Source organism: Durio zibethinus, chromosome 26 (assembly GCF_047325235.1).
Source record: "Durio zibethinus cultivar Kanyao isolate XHJ-2024 chromosome 26, ASM4732523v1, whole genome shotgun sequence".
NCBI classification, from domain to species: domain Eukaryota; kingdom Viridiplantae; phylum Streptophyta; class Magnoliopsida; order Malvales; family Malvaceae; genus Durio; species Durio zibethinus.
In genome coordinates this window covers 4,451,786-4,474,307 of record NC_143187.1, presented here as the reverse complement: position 1 = coordinate 4,474,307, position 22,522 = coordinate 4,451,786, and the positions used below count along the sequence as shown (strand labels likewise).

General features: G+C 33.6%; 1 protein-coding gene across 1 annotated transcript; it reads left to right on the top strand.

The window, feature by feature from the left end:
- The first annotated feature begins 3,034 nt into the window (after positions 1–3,034).
- Positions 3,035–5,293, top strand: LOC149511241 (uncharacterized). The gene is made up of 8 exons (XM_089755120.1): positions 3,035–3,245; positions 3,294–3,416; positions 3,887–3,972; positions 4,135–4,188; positions 4,321–4,440; positions 4,507–4,763; positions 4,989–5,143; positions 5,250–5,293. The coding sequence occupies exons 1-8, from the start codon at positions 3,035–3,037 to the stop codon at positions 5,291–5,293; spliced, it is 1,050 nt and encodes a 349-aa protein (XP_089611246.1).
- Positions 5,294–22,522: the final 17,229 nt, after the last annotated feature.

Below are 22,522 nucleotides of genomic sequence, written 5' to 3'. Positions count from 1 at the left end.
ATAAGGTGCAGGGTTTGATAAATGATGACCTTTTAACTTTTGACACCAAATTCAAGCTAAGTGTTAGTGAAAACCCTTTGTCAGATCACACCGGAGGGAAAATTAATATAATGGATAAGAAAAAAGATGTGAAAATCAAAATATGTGTGAATGAAATAAAGACTCCTTTTGAATGAGTGTATGACTATTTATGCGAGGCGAGTATGATTCAACCGTTATTTCTGGATAACAATGGAAGTCATGGAGACCCCGACCATTCTTCCAAGTATCATGGAGGATCGATTGGATATTCGATCCAAGGTTGTGAGAACTTTAAACAAATATTACAGAGCTTGATGGATGAGGCCATCGTTGAGTTTTATGATGAATGTGATGGAAATAGTGTGAATACAGTAGGTGACGATCATCCTAACAAATATTTTATCCCCAAACCTCTCACTATCTACTATGATAAGAAACCAAAGCCCCTAACTGAGAAAACCATCTCCTCTTTCAGGACACCAATGACCATTTATGTCTCTAGTCCATTCTTTTATCAAATCGACAAAGCAGTGCCATGAATATATGATTATGATGTGGTGATACGAGGGTCTAATATGACCTCAAATAATTCAAGTATGAAAAATACTGCCAACATAGCGAGAATAGGAAGAATGACCCAAAGTGGTTGAATTTACACTTCTGAAATGTCAGAAAGGGCCAGAAAAAAGAAAGGCAAGATAAGAGAAGAAGACACAAGGGAAAGCCAAGATTATCAACCGGTGGTAAGCTCAAAAGTACAAGTTAACAAACCAATGTCAGAAAAAAAGGCTTATGAGTTTTTAAAGATCATTAAACATAGTGAGTACAGTGTGGTTGACCAGCTAAATAAACTGTCAGCTCATATTTCCTTACTGTCACTACTATTGAATTTTGGGCCGTATAGGAACGCTTTACTGAAAGTGCTCAACCAAGCTTATATCGAGCATAACATTTCTGTTGAGAAGGTAGATCACATGGTTAGGAATATTAGAGCCCTAAATTTCATTACCTTCAATGATGATAAAATACCTCTGAAAAGATGTAGTAATGTTAAGACTTTACATGTTACTGTCAAGTGCAAGTCCTACACTATAGCCGAAGTACTGATTGACAATGGATCTTTTATTAATGTTATGCCTCTGATGACATTATCAAAGCTTCTAGTGGATCCCTCTCACATGCGAAATAGCCATATGATTGTAAGAGCATTTAACGGGATGTAAAGAGAGGTAATTGGTGATATAGAGATCCCATTGCAGATTGATCCTTATACTTTCAACATCATATTTCAAGTAATGGATATAACTCTTGCATATAGTTGTCTACTTGGAAGACCTTGGATTCATACGATCGAAATTGTACTTTCATCTTTACATTAAAAGGTAAAATTCATCATAAAAGGAAAACAAGTCTGTGTGGATGGTGATAAGGATTTATTAGTAACAAAGACCTTAACAACTCACTAGTTTGAGACAACAGAAGAAGCGATCGAATATTCTTTCAGAGCTTTTGAAGGAGCAAACACTACTTACATAAGAGAAGGGTAAAGGATACCGATCTTTCAATTGTCAAAAGCTACGAATATGGTGATTAAGCAGACTATTAGAAATGGTTGGTAAGCCGAGCAAGCTTAGGGAAAGCTCTACAAGAAATCACAAGAGCACCATGCTCGATTGAAAATAAAGAAAGATGAGGGTTAGGCTATAAGCCTACGACTGTTGATAAAAAGAATGTAATGCTGAAGAAGAAAGAAAAGAGAATGGCATGCCTCAAAGGGTAAAATTTGATTGATGGAAAAATGGTATTCCCTTATTTGTATGAAACATTTCATTCAAGCGAGTCTGTCTATCTTGGATCAACAGAGGTTAAACAAAGGGAACCAGTAGTGGGATTGGAGGAAGTTTTTTCTCAATTTTAAATTGGAGCAGAGGAATGAGTCATACATAATGAAGAGATCTTTTTAGGTTAAGAAACCCAAGAATGGTGTACCATTTTGTTATCCTTGAACCTTTTAACTTGAAAATTCCAATTGCTTCTACCCAAGAGCATGCGGAAGAAATGTATGGGCTTATTTTCATTGTCTTAATAAAATGATGAATGCAATGCATTTCACTTATACCATGTTCTCTATTTTTTATTTTTTTTTCTTTCATTACCATTCTCTTTGCCCTTGCCAAGATCAATATATATTTCTTTGTGATTACACCCATTTTTAGGTTTACTGTTAATGAACATTATGGATGACCAAGGTAATAACACCGGGTTTGATTTTAAAAATTTGACTCACATTAGCAAGCTTGATAACGATGTTAATTCAAAAGACTATGATTTATCTCATGATTTATTGAAATGGATAGAATAAGAGAAGAAAATTATAGAACCCCACCAAGAATCAACTGACCCATTAAATTTAAGAGATGGTGACAATAAAAAAGAAGTTAGGATCAGTACTTCACTATCACCGATTGAGAAGTAAAAATTGGTGAATCTGCTATGATAGTATATGGATGTATTTACATGGTCTTATCAGGATATGCCAGGACTTAGTGCAAAGGTGGTTGAGCATAGGTTGCTTTTAAAATCAGAATACCGATCAATACAGCAGAAGTTGAGACGCATGAAGCTAGAAATGTTACTGAAGATAAAAAAAAAAAAAAAAGTAAAAAAGCAATTTGACGATGGTTTCTTAGAAGTAACCAAGTACCTTATATGGGTAGCCAATATAGTCCCAGTTCTCAAGAAAAATGGAAAAGTTAAAATGTGTGTGGACCATTGAGATTTAAATAAGGCTAGCCCAAAGGATAATTTTTCATTGCCACATATTGATACCTTTGTGGATAACACTGCTAAGCACTTCACTTTTTCATTTATGGACGGGTTCTCTAGCTATAATCAGATCAAAATTGCTCGTGAAGATATGGAGAAAACTACATTTGTGACAATGTGAGGCACGTTTTGCTATAAAATTATACCTTTTGGGCTAAAGAATGCTGGTGCCATATATCAAAGAGCGATGGTCACTCTCTTTCATGATATGATGTATAAGGAGATAGAGGTATATGTTGATAATATGATAGCTAAATCTCAGGAAGGGGAAGATCATGCTGTTAATCTCAGAAAGCTTTTTAAAAGATTACGGAGATACCAGCTCAAGCTGAATCCAGCCAAATGCACCTTTGGTGTTAAATCTGGAAAATTGTTAGGGTTTATAGTCAGTGAAAGAGGTATAGAAGTAGACCCTAATAAAATTTGAGCCATTTAAGAATTGTCAGCACGACGCACACAAAGGGAGGTGAGAGGCTTTTTGGGGCAATTGAATTATATTTCTTGCTTCATATCCCAACTTACCTCTAAATGTGAGCCAATCTTCAAGTTGCTTCATAAAAATAATCTTGGTGAATGGGATGAAGAATGCCAAAATGCATTTGAAAAGATTAAAAAGTATTTGATAAGCCCACCGATGTTAGTTCCACCAATTATAGAAAGACCGTTAATTTTATATCTAACGGTTCAAAAAAAATCGATCGGATATGTATTAGGGCAAAGAGATGAAACTGGCAAGAAAGAGCATGCTATATACTATTTGAGTAACAAGTTTATAGAGTACGAGGCCAAGTACCCCCAAATAGAAAAAATATGTTGTGTCATAGCTTAGACTACTCATAGACTCAGGCAATACATGCTCTACCATATGACGTGGCTAATATCGAAATTGGATCCCCTCAAGTATATTTTTGAAAAACCATCTTTATCAAGCAGGCTAGCGAGATGGCAGGTCATGCTCTTAGAATATAATATTGTATATGTGACACAAAAATCCATAAAAAGGAGTGTAATTATTGATTTTCTTACCGATCGACTGCAGGAGGTTATGAACCTATGAAGTTTGAGTTTTCAGATGAAGATTTGATGACAATCTTGCAAGATGAAGATAAAGAACCTGTAAGAGAAGTATGAAAAATGTTTTTTGACGGGGCATCCAATATAATAGGTCATGGCATTGGAGCAGTGCTAATATCTCCATAAGAGAATTACTACCCCTATCCTGCAAGGTTAGATTTCAACTACACAAATAATGTTGCTGAATATGAAGCATGCGTCATGGGGTTACAGATGACCATTGAAAAGAAAATTGAAACACTAGAAGTATATGGGGATTCAACCTTGGTAATTTATCAATTAAAAGGTGAATGGGAGACCAGGGACTCAAAACTAGTGTTATATCAAAAGCACATAACTAGCTTGATGAAACATCTTAAAGAGATCTAATTTTAACATGTTCCCCGATAAGAAAACCAGATTGCTGATGCCTTGGCTACTTTGGCAGCAATGTTCAGGTTAAATAATAGTACGAGAATTCAACCCATTAGAGTACAAATGAAAATTTCACCAGCCCATTATTCAAACGTGAAAGAAGAGGTAGATCGACAACCATGGTACTATGACATTGTACAATATATCAAGTGTTAAAACTACCCAGAGCAGGCTTCAAAAAATGATAAGAGGATCATTCGAAGATTAGCAACAGGTTTTATTCTTGATGGAGAAATCTTGTATAAAAAGAGTCGAGATCAAATTTTGCTAAGGTACGTCGATGCTATGGAAGTAAGAAGGATACTTGAAGAAGTACATGAAAGAATTTATAGAACACATGCTAATAAGCATATGATGGCCAAACAAATTCTGATAGCTGGTTACTACTGGTCTATAATGGAAAATGATTGCATCAGTTATGCTAAGAAGTGCCACAAATGCCAAATTTATACATTTAAAATTTATTCTCCTCTAGTCCCGTTGCACGTCTTGGCACCACCATGACATTTCTCCATGTGAGGAATGGATGTGATCGGACCCATAACCTTAAAAGCTTCAAATGGACATCGATTTATCTTTATGGTAATTTATTATTTTACAAAATGGGTGGAAGCAGCTTCGTATGCTAGTATTATGCGATCAATGGTGTGTAGATTTATAAAAAGAGAGATAATATATCGATATAGTCTCTCGAAAAAGATTATCTCAGATAATGCTAGCAATTTAAACAATAAAATGATGAAAGAATTATGTGCACAATTCAAGAGCAAGCATCATCATTCAACACCATATCGCTTAAAAATGAATGGTGCAATGGAAGCTGCGAATAAGAACATCAAGAGAATATTGGGGAAAATGACTGACACATATAAGGATTGGTATGAAAAGCTATCTTTTACTTTGTTTGCCTATAGAACATCAATCCAAACCTCCACAAGGGCTACCCCATTTTCACTAGTGTATGGGATGGAAGCTGTATTGCCGATTGAAGTGAAAATTCCTTCTCTGAGGGTGTTGATAAAGACAAAATTGGATGAAACAGAATGGGTTTAGGATCATTTTGAGCAACTGAATCTTATTGAAGAGAAAAGGATCTCAGCACTCAGTTATGGACAAATGTATCAAAGAAGAATCATGCGAGCAGATGACAAAAAGATACAACCCCGATGCTTTCGTGAGGGCAAATTGGTTTTGAAAAAGATTTTGCCATATCAGCATGACAATAGAGGAAAATGGATGCCCAATTGAGAAAGTCCATATGCGGTAAAAAAGGCTTTTTTTAGTGGAGCTCTGATCCTTACAAAAATGGATGGAGATGAATTACCAAATCCTGTAAATTCAGACATTGTCAAGAAATATTTTGCTTAAAAATATATGTAGACACCCAATTGGGTCCAAGCCCAGATCAATTGGGCCTGGCCCAAATGGGTAAGGCCCAATTCAATTTTATCCTGTATTATTATTTTTTTTTCTCTTTCTTTTGTATTTTATGTATTTTATTATTTATTATTATTATTATGTATTAATATATGTATATATTTATTTATTTATTTATTAGATTAGATTTATATGTATTTTATTTATATAGTCATATATTTATTATTATATTATTATTATCATTATTTTTTTTTGTAATATATTTTTGGGTTTATCTTATTTTATTTGTTATTATTATTTTTTTAAATTATCTATCAATTTTATCTGATTTTTCCCGATTATCAGATATTATTTTTTTATTTTTTTATACTATAATATCTTTTGATTTATCTTTTCTAATTATCTAGTATTTTTTTTGTTTTGATTTTTATTTTGGAGGGCTAAGATTAAAAGTTGAAGAATCCCACTGTGGAGGGGAATTCAATCAGAAGAGTCCAATTGGATTCAAAGATTGAATCCCCATCCAAGGAGGAATTGGGATTGATCAGGAACTTCTGATCAACCCCTATAAAAGGCACCTCTTGGAACAGATGAAGAACAAGGGAGAAAACATCGAGCAAAGCTATTGAATTTGAGAGAAAAAAGGTGTATAGAAGAGTTTTCGAAGGCTAAAAAAGGTTGAGAAGTGTTAGGATAGCTGTAGGGATCGAAAATAATTTTTTAGAAATTTTTGGCGAAAAATTTTTCTGGAAATTTTTGGGAAATTTCCAGATTCCGGTGAATTTTTCGACGAGGGTTGAATTTTTCGGCCAAAATTTCGACAAATTTTAAAGTTTCCGGTGAGCTGCCCAGTTTCCTGCGAGGATCCAGAAACCGACCAACTTTTCGACGAACTTCCGGTGAAAAACCTAGATTCCGACGAAAATTTTCAGAATCCGATGAATCTTCAACCAGAGTTCTTCGATCTTTTAGAGAGAAGGGAGAGAAAAGGAAAAGAAGAGAGAGAGGGGCGAGAAGGTTTCTGCCGAAAAACAGAGGGAAGTGCCTTTTATACCCTCTCAAAATGACATCGTTTTGGCTTTAAGTAACCAGAGGATCCGCGCGTTTTGCCGAAACCCGACCTGACCCGAGCGTCGACCAGCTTCTGACCCGCGCGTGCCTCCCCCCCTCCAAGCCAAGCCGAGCTGAGTCGAGCTCCCAAGCCATTTTTCTGAGCCGTTTTTTCTTCTTTGAGCCGAGTCGAACCGAGCCGCGATCCGAGCCGCTCCAGGTTTTTTTTTTTCATTTCTTTGTTTATTTGTTTTTTTTATTTTTTATTTATTAGATTAGGTTTATTTAATATTCTTTTTATTTATTTTTTTATTTTCTTTTTATTTATTTTTTATTATTCTATTTTCTTTAAATAAAAATCAAAAATTCCAAAAAAAATATTTTTTGGGAAAAGTTGAAAGTATCAATTTTCCTTAAAAATAAATTTCAAAAAGGGTTTTTAAGGAAAAGTTGAAAGTATCCATTTTCCTTAAAAATCAAAATTTCCAAAAAAATATTTTCGGGGAAAAGTTGAAAGTATCAATTTTCCCTACACAAGAACAATCATTCTTTCCTTCCCTTTTATTTTGATTTTGATTTTGATTTTTTTTCTTTAAATAATCCGACGACGGAGCCTCTGCAAGTGAAACAGTAGTTCTTTCTTGCATACTCCTGAGGTGAGGGAATTTTCTCAATTTTTTGCTAAAAGTATTAGAGTCAATTTAGAATAATTTTCAACAACTAATTACTTGATAAAATTTTAAGGCTTTTTGGATAACACAAGTTTAAGTTGGTACCATCTTTTGATGGGCACTGTGAGGGTGCTATAACCTTTCTCACACGTAATCGAACTCTCGAACCTTGTTCTGGTTAGCAGACCTGAACCTATTCTTTTAGGGACCCTTAAGCTTAGGTATTCCCTGAAAGGATAGATTCCTTAGGTGGCCAATCGCACCTAGATAAAAAAGATCAGTGGCAACTCCCTGAAAGTCAATGTCTAGCGATAGATCCCCAGATCTAGACGTTATGACAGCTTGGCGACTCCACTGGGGACTTTTGAGAGTCAGGCCAGCAAATAATTTGTGTTATCCAAAAGCCTAATAAAATTGAACCATTTTTTTTTGTATATATGTGCTACTATTCATGTTTTATGTACCTTCTTAATTATGTCATTCATATGCATGTGCATAACATGAGCTCTACACCCGAGCTCCGTCCCTCTAAGAGGGAGTAAAGTACCTATTGCTTTCATGAGGTCTAATGCCTCCGCAGTGACTAGCGAAATACTCCCACTCAAATTGAACCTTTTTCGCTTGTAGCCTGTAATGGGTGAGGATTAGGGTGCCTTACTATTCTGTGATGGACAGGGATGTAAGGAGCAATTTGAGGACCTTTAGACTCTGACATTAAAACCGCATGTAGTGAACTTTAAGAGTGCCTACACCTAAGATAGAGCCCTTTCTACCCAATGATAGATATACCCTGAAATTAGGACACAAAAAGGGTGTTTGTCTAATCATTTTGATTGTTTAACTTTGTGTATTATTTTTATCATATGTAACATTATGCATAAGCATCACTTTCCTTTCATCCATGGAACTAACTATGTTGTTTGTCTAATTGTATGCATCTGTATTATTTTCATGATCATGTTTTAACATAATCATTTGCATTCATTTCATACTGGATTTCATTCAGAAAAATGTACATTTTATTTGTGTATCAAAGCATCATACATAAGGCACAGCATAACATTTCTAATCATAAGTATGGTACTCAAGGTCCGAGGATAGCTCCATCTAGCAAAAACCTTGCTCATCCATACAACACAAGATCCAGAGCAAGGTAAATGGAAGAGAAAAGTTCTCATAGATTTGAAAAGCTAGAAAAAGCTCAGGAGAAGATTGAAGTAAACTAAGCAAGATTCTGGAGGCCTTTAATAACATGAATAAAAAAAAAAGAGTTGAAGGAAGTACAAGCCAGCAAGAAGTGGCTGACTTTTTGTACCCTTCAGGTTTTGGCCCACCTCAAGCCAGTCTGCCCAAGAGGTCCCACCATAACATTTTGCATATCCAACATGTCCTGGAATGCCATCAGCTTTCAACCCAGGGTAGTATAATAGCTATATAAATCCTGTCTTCACTGAAAAGGTAGCAGAACCAATTCCTGATCTAGATGATGTAAACGAGAATGAGAAGGAAAAGATAAAGGTGGAAGCTGAGGAAAGCTCTAAAATTAGCATGCTAGAGCAGAGGCTACGGGCTGTGGAAGGATTTAGCTTTTATGGGTCAGTTGATGCTGCTGGGCTCTGCCTAGTTCCTGATGTAGTTATCCCCTATACGTTCAAAGTACCAAAATTTAAAAAATATGACGGTACAAAGTGCCCCAAATCCACATCACCATGTATTACAGAAAGATGACAGCTTATGCACATGATGAAAAACTCTTGATGCATGTTTTTTAGGACAGTCTTACTGGCTCTGCGGCCAGATGGTATGTTCAGCTGGATAGGACTCGCATTCGTTATTAGAGCGATATGGCACATGACTTCATCGGTCAGTATCAATATATTATCGATTTGGCCCCAGATCGTTTGTCTTTACAGAATCTGGAGAAAAAGTCAAACGAGTCTTTCAAAGAGTATGCCCAGAGATGGAGAGATATAGCTTCACAAGTACAACCTCTATTGATGGAGAAAGAGATCACAGTGCTGTTTGTTAGCACTTTAAAACCTCCCTATTATGAAAAGATGATAGGGAATGCAACAAAGAATTTTACTGACATGGTAATCTCTGGAGAAATTATTGAAAGTGCCATAAAAATGACAAGTTGAGAGGAGGAGAAACCAAGAAGACATCAAAAAAGAAAGAAGCTGAAGCTCAAGCTGTGAGCTTTGATAGACAACAATTCAGGGGTTATCAACCCTATCCATCCCAAGGTTACTCTTCATACTATCCTGCTATGAATGATGCCTCATTCTACCCATACCAGCTAGCTCCACAACCATCTTATTCATCCACTTACCGTCTTAAAATTCAAGCTCCTGTAAGAACCCAAATTCGCCCTACTAACCCAGCAAGTGGCTCACGAGAACAATGGACTACTCGAAAAAAACCTGTATTTGATCCAATCCCTATGACTTATACAGAATTATATCGAGAACTCTATAATAGTCACTTGATTGCCCCCAGCCATGTGGAGCCGCTTAAACCACCCTACCCAAAGTGGTATGATCCTACAGCCCACTGTGACTATCACTATAGAATTACTGGCCATTCTACTGAAAATTGCACTGCTTTAAAGTATAAGGTGCAATGATTGATCAATGATGAAATGCTAAGTTTTGATCAAAGAAAAGCAACAACATCTAATGTTAGCACTCTGAGTGAAAGTCAAGAACAGGAAGGGTCCGGAGAGTCACAATGAATTGAGGGATAAGATGTCAATAGAGATTCTTCACCTGATCGCATAGGGGGATAATTTTAAAAAATAAAGATAAGGCTGGTTGAAAGTTTTCTTCTGTCATTTTAGGATTTCTTTTCAAATAATGTTAGATTTCTTTTTGTAATATGACTTCACTTGTTATCATTTTAATAAAGGCAAGTCAATGCATTTCATTACATTTTTCTCTTTCACTTGACCATTACTCCATGCTCCGTTACCTTTCATAACTTTACATTCCAATTCTTAAATTTCAGATGATGAATATTTAAACAATAATAACAATAATTCTGGGATTTAATTTTGAGAACTCATCCACATTAATATGAGAAGATGATTGGAGCAAAAAAAAAAGGTAAGCCATTACCAGAGGTGAAAGAGATATGTCTTGAAGATATGCAATCTTTTATACAAGTTCATGAGCTTTGTTCAATAGATGACGTTCAAGAAAGGTATTCACAATTGAGATGAAAAATGGCCATCTTTCTTTTACCATTTGAAAAACCATTTATTGTTACCCCTTTGAGCCTATCATTTTTTTTTCTGAAGAACCCCAACCAAGGATCACCCTCTACACTGGAGGGTAATTTTTGAAAAAAACAAAAAAAAAGAAAAAAAAACACCACAAAAGGTCACAAAGATGGAAAGAGAAAGAAAAGCAAAAGAAAAATAAATGCCACACATGATTTGGGGCAAAGTAATGAGAATCTTTTATGTGAGAAAAAAAAAAGCAGTGAAATGATGTAGGGCAAAATGCCAAATTACATGAGATGATCCTTGGTTTTGAACCTTTTTAACATATGTTTTGAGCCTATTATATCCATTTTTTTTGTGACCTCTCACCTTGGCCTACATTACAACCTTGAAAAGTCCATTTGGATCAAGTGTGAATACTTAACTTGAATAATCATATGCTGAGCGAAGGTATACTCATGATGAAGCAATGGAATCATGCTACATTGTTTTAAAGTTTGATGTATGAAAGATATCAACAATGAATGAAAAATGAAAAAGAAAAAAGATGATGAAAAAAAGCAGAAAAAAAAAAGAAAAAGAAAAAATGAAAGAAAGAAGGAAAAAATGAAAAAAAATTCAAATTGAAAACTTGAAAGGGTGATTTTGGTATAGAAAGATACAGGTCAAATGGCTCACATGAATGGAAGATCAAAGACATTTGAAGATCCCTCAAAGACTGGGGCAAAGTTTGCCAAACTCCATATGACTTCAACAGTAAATGGAATGAGTTTTTGAAAAAGAATCCTAGATTAATGTTGAAAATTGTTTGAATATTCATCATTTGGACATACCATCCATCCCAAAGACATGTATCCAATTCATTTCCTTTCCCATTTACTTTCTACCAAAATAGACTTTCATTATTTATCTTTGCCATAATCCACCTTGTGTTCTCTTATTGTTTCACCCCTAGAATGAATTAAGAAAATGCTTGATTGCATTGTATTTGTCAAGATTTGAAATGATAATGAATGAATGAATATGTGCTTAAAAGAGTCTTGTATTCATTTGAAAAAAAATCTAAGATGATGGTGGTAGAAACCTAAAAGAGATGATTTGAAAAAATATATGATGTGATCAAATAAAGAATATAATGGGGCAAATCTTGAAAAGTGATGAGTACAAAGATGAATTGGTTGATATGACTTGCAAGTTATGATTGAACAATCAGTGGACAAAGTTTGTTTTGGAATGGTTAATGCTGAGACACCGTGAACGACAAACCCAGTGATGGTGGAAAAACTTGTTTTGAAAGTGCTGAGAAATTCATTGAATAATGGTCAAGTGATGATCGATTGATGAAGCTTATTCCAAAGTATTGAAACTGAACAAGGAAGAATGTGAGTGGAAAAGACAATTAAGAGCTACACTGGCTCGATCTTAGAAGAGCAGTGTAATTGGATCCTTGAAGAATCAAAGGGCTTGACACCCAAGAAAGAAAAAAAAAGCTTGAGAAATTTGAGTACCATACATTGAACAGGAATTAATTGACCAACATTTGCATAGCATGCATTGAAATTCATATGCATGTGCATAGCATACACTACTTTCAGGAAAGTATAGTGTATAAATTCAAGAAGCAGGGGTGTTCCAACATCCCACATAGAGAAGACAAATATGAAGATATTTTGCAGAATTGAAAAAGAAAAAGCTTGCCAGGTAAGTTCCTAATCCTTGAAATAGGATGTCTTTTGGTATAAGGGTTGATTTATAAGACCTTTGGGCATAATCCCCTGAAATTCCTTCAAACATAACTTTCAACTCATTTGGACATGATTGTCAAGGAGTAATTTACTTTCCAAAGTCCGTTGCCTCTATTTAGAGGAGCAATTTACTTTTCCAAAGTCGTGGTGCCTCTGTTTAGAGGAGCAATTTACTTTCAAAGTTGTAGTGCCTCTGTTTAGAGGAGCAATTTATTTTTTCAAAGTCCGTTACCTCTGTTTAGAGGAGCAATTTACTTTCAAAGTCGTGGTGCCTCTGTTTAGAGGAGCAATTTATTTTTTCAAAGTTGTGGTGCCTCTGTTTAGAGGAGCAATTTACTTTCAAAGTCGTGGTGCCTCTGTTTAGATGAGCAATTTATTTTTTCAAAGTCGTGGTGCCTCTGTTTAGAGGAGCAATTTACTTTTCAAAGTCGTGGTGCCTCTGTTTAGAGGAGCAACTTACTTTTCAAAGTCATGGTGCCTCTGTTTAGAGGAGCAATTTACTTTTTCAAAGTCATGGTGCCTCTATTTAGAGGAGCAATTTAATTTCCCAAAGTCGTGGTGCCTCTGTTTAGAGGAGCAATTTACTTTTTCAAAGTCGTGGCTCCTCTATTTAGAGGAGCAATTTACTTTCAAAGTCGTGGTGCCTCTGTTTAGAGGAGCAATTTATTTTTCAAAGTCGTGGTGCCTCTGTTTAGAGGAGCAATTTATGTTTCTCAAAGTCGTTGAGCCTCTGTTTAGAGAAGCTTTGGTCAAAAACAAAAAAACAAAAAAAAAATAAAAACAAAAAATGACAATGTTGAGTTGAGTCTTGATTGGGTGTCTACGTCTTTGCGCAATTTCTGTTTCACAAAAAATGTGCAAAGAGGGGCAGCTGTAGACACCCAATTGGGTCTAGGCCCAGATCAATTGGGCCTGGCCCAAATGGGTAAGGCCCAATTCAATTTTATCATGTATTATTATTTTTTTCTCTTTCTTTTGTATTTTATGTATTTTATTATTTATTATTATTATTATGTATTAATATATGTATATATTTATTTATTTATTTATTTATTTATTAGATTAGATTTATATGTATTTTATTTATATAGTCATATATTTATTATTATATTATTATTATCATTTTTTTTGTAATATATTTTTGGGTTTATCTTATTTTATTTGTTATTATTTTTTTTAAATTATCTATCAATTTTATCTGATTTTTCCCGATTATCAGATATTATTTTTTTATTTTTTTATACTATAATATCTTTTGATTTATCTTTTCTAATTATCTAGTATTTTTTTTGTTTTGATTTTTATTTTGGAGGGCTAAGATTAAAAGTTGAAGAATCCCATTGTCGAGGAGAATTCAATCAGAAGAGTCCAATTGGATTCAAAGATTGAATCCCCGTCCAAAGAGGAATTGGGATTGATCAGGAACTCCTGATCAACCCCTATAAAAGGTACCTCCTGGAACAAATGAAGAACAAGAGAGAAAACATCGAGCAAAGCTACTGAATTTGAGAGAAAATAGGTGTATAGAAGAGTTTTCGAAAGCTAAAAAAGGTTGAGAAGTGTTAGGATAGCTGTAGGGATCGAAAATAATTTTTTAGAAATTTTTGGCGAAAAATTTTTCAACGAGGGTTGAATTTTTCGACCAAAATTCTGGTAAATTTTGAAGTTTCCGGTGAGCTGCCCAGTTTTCGACGAGGATCTAGAAACCGACCAACTTTTCGACGAACTTCCGACGAAAAACTCAGATTTCGGCGAAAATTTTTAGAATCCGGTGAATCTTCAACCAGAGTTCTTCGGTCTTTTAGAGAGAAGGGAGAGAAAAGGAAAGGAAGAGAGAGAGGGGCGAAAAGGTTTCTGCCGAAAAACAGAGGGAAGTGCCTTTTATACCCTCTCAAAACGACGTCGTTTTGGCCAAGTAACCAGAGGATCCGCGCATTTTGCCAAAACCCGACCCGACCTGAACGTCGACCCGCTTCTGACCCGCTTCTGACCCGCGTGTGCCTCCCCCCCTCCGAGCCAAGCCGAGCCGAGCCGAGCTCCCAAGCCGCTTCTTCGAGCCGTTTTTACTTCCTTGAGCCGAGCCGAGCCGCGATCCGAGCCGCTTCAGTTTTTTTTTTTTCATTTCTTTGTTTATTTGTTTTTTTTATTTTTTATTTATTAGATTAGGTTTATTTAATATTCTTTTATTTTATTTTTTTATTTTATTTTTATTTATTTTTTATTATTCTATTTTCTTTAAATAAAAATCAAAAATTTCAAAAAAAATATTTTTTGGGAAAAGTTGAAAGTATCAATTTTCCTTAAAAATCAAAATTTTCAAAAAAATATTTTTAGGGAAAAGTTGAAAGTATCAATTTTTCTTAAAAATAAATTTCAAAAAGGGTTTTTGAGGAAAAGTTGAAAGTATCAATTTTCCTTAAAAATCAAAATTTCCAAAAAAATATTTTCGGGAAAAAGTTGAAAGTATCAATTTTCCTTAAAAATAAATTTTCAAAAAATATTTTTAAGGAAAAGTTGAAAGTATCAATTTTCCCTACACAAGAACAATCATTCTTTCCTTCCCTTTTATTTTGATTTTGATTTTGATTTTTTTCTTTAAATAATCCGACGACGGAGTCTTTGCAAGTGAAACAGTAGTTCTTTCTTGCATATTCCTGAGGTGAGGGAATTTTTTCAATTTTTTGCTAAAAGTATTAGAGTCAATTGAGAATAATTTCCAACAACTAATTACTTGGTAAAATTTTAAGGCTTTTTGGATAACACAAGTTTAAGTTGGTACCATCTTTTGATGGGCACTGTGAGGGTGCTATAACCTTCCTCACACGTAACTGAACTCCCGAACCTTGTTCTGGTTAGCAAACCTGAACCTATTCTTTTAGGGACCCTTAAGCTTAGGTATTCCCTGAAAGGATAGATTCCTTAGGTGGCCAATCGCACCTAGATAAAAAAGATTGGTGGCGACTCCCTGAAAATCAATGTCTAGCGATAGATCCTCGGATCTAGACGTTATGACAATATATATATATATAAAAATAAAAAAAATAAAAAAGGAAGTGATTCAAATTGAAAACTCGAAAAGGGTGGTTTGAGTCAAAGGGGATCATTTAAGCTAAAAACCTGTAAAAGGGGCTTAAATGAAGGTGAAGCTTGAAGAAAGTTTTTCAAAGAACGAATGAGTGGCACCAAATAGGCAAATTGTCACCAAAATTAAAAAAGATGACTTTTATGGGGCAAGTTCTCATTAGTCACAGATGTAGGGTAAGGATTGGTCATTTGAAATCATAGGTGACAAGATCGCAAATGTAACAAGTTTTTGGAAAAGACCTGGTTTGAGTAGGCCGAAGTCATCCAAATGTTCATTATTTAGAGAATTGATATTTATTCTTGAAATACTTTTGAGTTAACTATTCTTTATGTCTCGAAAGGCTTATCTTTCTAAACCCGAAATACCCTATTACTGGTCATATTGCACACCCAACTTTGAACCTGAAATCATTGCATTTGTCATTTAAAATTAAGATATTGATTGATAAAGTTCATAGTAGACCAATGCATCGTTCAAAAAGAGAATGCAATATAAAGTGACAAAAATAGTAATATGGAGGCAAAAAGAATGAAACGAAATTGACTGATTACTGAAGACAAAGAAGAAAAAGAGGATAAAGAATAAAAAAAAGATTTTTAAGCGACTAAAAGCCAGATGGGTCTGTCATGAGACAGAGATTTTTGGTCAAAAATTGAAAGATTTAAAAGGGCAGGACTATTGGAAGTGCCTTTTAAAGATTAAAAGAATTGAACCAAAAGTTGAATTAACTTGGATGAAAATGCATGATATAATTCATTGGTTGCATCTTTATCTTTTCAATCATCACAATTATTACATGCATCGCATACCTCTTGGTAAGTTGCATAAAAGGTTTCTTTATGAAACATCAAGAAGAAGTCCTCTTTTTCAAAATAAATATGATGGCCTTGAAGGTAATATGTTACCTCCAAGATAATTCTTAAAACCAAACTATCGGTTTATGGAGTACCCAACCCCTATTTCTCAAATCATAGCTTAGTTATGGTTATTTTTATTTCCCTGACTTGCGGTTTGGTCCCGATCATCGTTAATCTTTGATTCGTGATTTAATCCCGATCATTCTTATAGCTTCTTAACTTACAGTTTAATCCTAGTCATTTTTATTTCTTTGACTTGCGGTTCAATCTCAGTTATCTTTAATCTTTGACTCGTGGTTTAATCCCGATCATTCTTATAACTTCTCGACTTACGGTTTAATCCTAGTCGCTTTCATTTCTTTGACTTGCGATTCAGTCTCAATTATTTTTAATCTTTGACTCATGGTTTAATCCTGATTATTTTTATAGTTTTCGAATTACGGTTTAATCCCAATCTTTTTATTTTCTAATTTACAGTCTAATCCCAATCTCTTTATATTCTGACTTGTTGTTCAATCTCGATCTCTTTAAATCCAAAAATCGCAGTTTAATCTCAATTGTTGTTATTTTTTGACTTGTGATTTAATCCCGATTAATCTCGATTGTTATTATTTTTTGACTCATGGTTTAATCCCGGTCTCTTTATTTTCTGACTTATGATTCAATCCAAGTTGACATTATTCTGACTCGCAGTTCAATCCTGATTTTTCTAATCCAAAATCGCAGTTTAATCTCAATTGTTGTTATTTTTTTACTCGTGATTTAATCCCGGTTAATCTCAATTATTGTTATTTTTTTACTCGTGATTTAATCTCGATCTCTTTATTTTTTTACTTGTGATTCAATCCAAGTTAAGGTTATTCTAACTCGAGGTTCGATCTCAATTCTTTTAATCCAAAATCGTAATTTAATCTCGATTATTATTTTTTTTTACTCATGGTTTAATCTCGATCTCTTTATATTTTGACTTGTGATTCAATCTAAGTTCAATCCTAATCTTGTTATTCCTTTACCCGCGGTGTTGCCCCGATCATTTTCTTTATTGTCCGACTTGTGATGTTACCTTAATTGATTCCTTATTTTTCAACTCGCAATGTCATCTTGGTCATTTTCTTTATCATTCAAACTGTGGTTAAAAATTCATAAAAAAAAAAAAGAAAAAATTTTGAGAAATCCATGATTTGCTTCCAGACAAAATCATTATCTTTGTCTTTGCCATATTCTTGATTCTCAGTAATGTGCAAAGAATGGCAGCTGTAGGCACCGATTTTGTTCGGTATATTTATATATATATACAACAATAATGATTTTAATAATAATGATAAAATCAGTTTAATTAAAATTAAAAATCAATTAATTTAAAAAAAATAAAAAAATAAAACAGAACAACAAAAAATAAAAAAAAAAAGGGGATGGCAGTGGTGCCTTCCTCGACACCACTGCCACCATACCCTACCACCTTATCCCACCCCTCTATTCCCCGGTACCACTGCCCGTTTACCCTACTACCCATACCCTATTTACTACCCTCACTGTCAGACCAAACAAAAAATAATAATAGGACATGGGGCTCGTGCTTACACCCATGTCGAGCCTTGTGCCCCTCCCTCAAGCACACGTACGATCGAAGCTCTATAAATCAAGCTCCTAGCTAAACCAAAAAAAAAGGAAGAAAGGAAACGCTGCAAAAAGAACAAAAAAATACTGTAAAAAAAAAAAAAAACACAGTTGTCCCATAAAGAGGAACCCAGCATCGAGCCTCTTGCACAAAAAAAAATTCAGTTTCAAAAAAAAAGAGTTAGAATACAAAAAAATAGTTTCACTGAAACTTTGAAAGCAGATCTAGGGAAATTGGGACTCTTTTTGGTGAAAAAAAGATCGATTTGTGTTCAGGAGGTCGAAAAGAGTTTATGGGTATTTTTAAAAATTTTTTGACATCAACTACAGCGACCGGAGCTCACCGTCAGCAAGGACTGCGACGACCGTTGCGACGGACGGCCATCGGCCCAAGGTCGACTGAAAAAAAAAAAAGAGAAAAAAAGTGTTTTTTTTTTTAAGAACGAAGGAAATGAATGAAAAAAAATTAACTTTTATATAAGCTGTCAATAGCCAAAACGACGTCGTTTCAATAAACGCCCAAAACGACGTCGTTTTAAATACCCAGGATCCGCTCGTCAAATCGTGACCCGACCCGCGATCCATTTTTCTATCAGTCTCTGATCGATCTAACTGAACCAAACCGAACCGCTGAACCTGAACCGAACCGATACCGAACCGTTGAACCAACCAGATCGCACCCAGATCGAGCTGAACCGCATCCGAACTGTCGGACCGAACCGTTGACCTGAACCATTGTTGACCAGACCGTTGACCGATTCGATTCAGGTAAAAAAAAAAATTTTTTTTAATTTTCTAATCTTTATATATATATATATATTTTATATATTTATACATGATAAGTTTTAAATTTGTTAGGATAAGTTTTTTAATTGTTTTAATAATAATAAAATGAAAACAAAGTAAGATAATAATTAAAAAATATTAAAAATGCTTAAATAATAATAATAATAAAAAATTTTTCCCTGCCTAAATGTTGGAGGGAATTAAATCATATTTCAAAAATAATAATTTCACCTAGATGTTGAGAAATTATTATTATAAAAATACTAAATAAGTTAATAATATTTTGATAATAAGTTTTCATAAAAAAAGATTTAAAAAAACATTTTTATAAAAAAAATTATGTTTCTTAAATTAATTTTTAAAAAAAGGATTTAAAAATTGAACTTGCTCCGAAAGTTCGCCTAGATGTTAGAGATTTTTAGAGATGTTCGCGTTTTTTAAAACCCCTAAAATCTCAAATCCTTTAAATCCAAACCCCAAAATCCAAAATCCATAAAATTCAAACCCTTATATCAAAACCCCAAACCTTCAAAACCTCTATTCAAACCCTTACTCAAAACCTTCTGAAAATCTTAAAGATACGTATGAGAATCCCATTTGAAATTATTTGTTCCCGAATGTTACCTAGATGATAGGGTATTTAGGAAACTTTATTTCATTAAGTTTTTCATACGAGTTCTTAATTTTCTTTAATAATAAGATTAACTACAAAAGTATAACAATGAAATGAGATCTTAAATATAAAAAGTCGCACCTAAGCTCTGTCTAGATGTTGGAGAGTCAGGGTGGTCTCATTATATTCAAGAATCCTACTCTAAATTTATATTTCATCACTTTGCATACATACATTATCATGTTATTTGTATTGTATTTCTCTATCTTTAATTTTCATTTGTTGCCTACAATACCATCATTTATTTTCTCATATAAAATTTTCCAAAATATATATTTTTGATATTATAAAATAAAACAAAAATAACATTCCGAAAGAAATAATTCTCGGTACTTTGTCTAGATGTTGGAAAGTTACTAATAATCATTTCTTGCAAAGAGTGTTATTTTTATTTTAAGATAATGTCATATTAAATCTCAAATGAAAGAGTCATTTTAAGTTCTGCCTAGATGTTAGAGAATTTTATGATAATTCTTTAACTTAAAGACTTTTTTTTAATATTCCTGAAAAAGGAATTTTAACCAAAATTTATTTTTTAAAGTGAAGGAATTAGTGTTAAATTTCAAATTGAAACTATTTTATTCAATATCGAAAATAACGCATGATTAAATGGTACCAATTTATGGGCATAGTGGGGGTGCTAATCATTTTTCACACGTAATCGACTCCCAAACCCAATCTGATTTTCGTAGACTAATATTTATCTTTTTGATAAATTTTAAACTCGCTTTTATAGTTTTATTAAAAAGATAAACTTTTGGGTGGCCAATCACACCCTAAAAAAAGATTGGTGGCGACTTCCCTTTTATTTTTCTCTATTTTAAAATGCTTTATGTATGGTGGTCTCAAAATCATTATGACAATTGGTTGATAATACGGCCCAACATTTTGTATTCTCTTTTATGGATGAATTTTCAAGTTATAATCAAATAAAGATGGCCCAAGATGTCATAAAAAAACTATTTTTGTAACTATATAGGGTACTTTTTATTACAAGATTATGTCCTTTTGATTGAAAAATACTGAGGCAACATATCAACGGGCTATGGTGACACTCTTACATGACATGATACACAAAAAGATCGAGGTGTATATAAATGATATGATCTTATGAAGGAGAAAACCATATAGTTAACCTTAAAAACTTATTCAATAGGTTAAAGAAATTTTAGCTTAAGTTAAATCCATCCAAATGTACATTCAAAGCCAAGTCAAGAAAGTTGTTAGGCTTCATGGTTAGTGAAAAGGGAATCAAAGTTGATCCAGACAAAATAAAGGCCATCCAGAATTTATCTTCTCCAAGTATGCCAAAAAAAGTTCAAGATTTTTTTAGGCAGATTGAACTATATTTCTAGATTCATTTCCCAATTGACCTCCAAATCTGACTCTATCTTTAAGTTTCTTTGAAAGAACAACCCTAGTGAATGGAATAGAAAATGTCAATAAGCTTTTGATAGGGTTAAGCAATACCTGTAAAACCCTTTAGTGCTAATACCACATGTTCCAGAGATATCATTAATTCTGTATTTAATTGTATATAAGAAGTCAATGGGGTGTGTGTTGGGGCAACAAGATAACTCTAGTAGAAAAAAAAAAGCTATCTACTACTTAAGTAAGAAGTTCACAGAATATGAATCAAAATATTTATCATTAGAGAAAATGTGTTATGCATTGGCTTGGACAGCTAAGAGACTCAGGTAATATATGCTTTACCATAACACTTGACTTATAGTTAAACTAGACCCAATCAAGTACATTTTTAAGAAACCATCATTATTATGATGGATTACAAAGTGGCAAGTACTGTTCTAGAAGTGTGACATTATATACTTAGTCAAAAGGCAATTAAAGGAAGTACCATTGCAAAATTCCTTGCAGAACATGCTTTTGAAAGTTATAAGCTAATGAAATTCAATTTTTTAGATGAAAAGTTAATGGCCATTTCAAAATTAGAGGAAAAAGATAATGAGAAGTCATGGAGAATATACTTCAATAGGGCTATTAATGCCTAGAGGCATGGAATTGGGGCAATTTTGATATCTTTTGAGGGATGTTATTATTCTATTACAGCAAGGTTAAACTCCAATTGCAATAATAGTATGGCTGAATACGAAGACTATTTATGGGTTTACAAGCTACTTTGGACAAATAAATTAAAGCATTGAAAGTGTTCACAGATTCAGCATTAGTTATCTATTAATTGAAGGGAGAATCAGAAATAAAGATTCAAAGTTTATCCCGTAACATAAGTACATTTTGGAGTTATGTAAGTAGTTCAAAGTAGTCTAATTTAAACATTTACCTCGTGAAAAAAATCAAATTGCGAATGCCTTGGCCACTCTGGTTACGATGATCCAAATTGATAATAATGCTGAGGTTTAGTCCATCAAGTTAAATATCAAGAACATGCCATTACCTTATGCCAATGTGGAAAAGGAAAAAGATAGAAAGCCTTCATATCATGATATCTTACAATACTTAAATAGTCAACAATACCCAGATCAAGTAACAAAAAAAGATAAGAGAATCTTGAAGAGTTTCGTTATGGGATTTTTCTTAGATGGAAAGGTTTTTTATAAAAGAAATAGAGATCAAGTGTTATTACAATGTGTAAATATAACTAAGGTAAAGAAGATTATTGAAAACATGCATGATGGAATGTGTAGAGCACATGCAAACGAGCACATAATGGCAAGACAGATTATGAGTGCGAATATTACTAGTTAACAATGGAAGTTAATTGCATCGATTATGCTTGAAAGTGTCATAAATGTCAGATTTATGCTGACAAAATACATCATCCGCCTACTATTTTACATGTTTTGGCACCACATTGGTCGTTCTTTATGTAGGGTATGGATGTCATTGGGTATATTACTGTAAAAGCATTAAATGAGAATAGATTCTTTTTCATGATGATTAATTATTTCATAAAATGAGTTGAGGTAGCTGCTTATGCAAATGTGACATAATCAGTAATCTACAAGTTAATAAAAAAAAAGTTAATTTGTAGATATGGACTCTCTAAAAAGATTATCTCTGATAATGCTAAGAATTTAAATAGCAAAATAATACAAAAAATATATGCTCAATTTAAAATTAA

Coding starts and splice junctions, on each gene's coding strand:
- LOC149511241 (XM_089755120.1), top strand. CDS start 3,035: ATGGTCACTCTCTTTCATGATATGATGTATAAGGAGATAGAGGTATAT. Junction 3,973..4,134: donor ATAAAGAACCTGTAAGAGAA/GTATGAAAAATG, acceptor ATGGGGTTACAG/ATGACCATTGAAAAGAAAAT. Junction 4,441..4,506: donor ATTCAAACGTGAAAGAAGAG/GTAGATCGACAA, acceptor TACCCAGAGCAG/GCTTCAAAAAATGATAAGAG.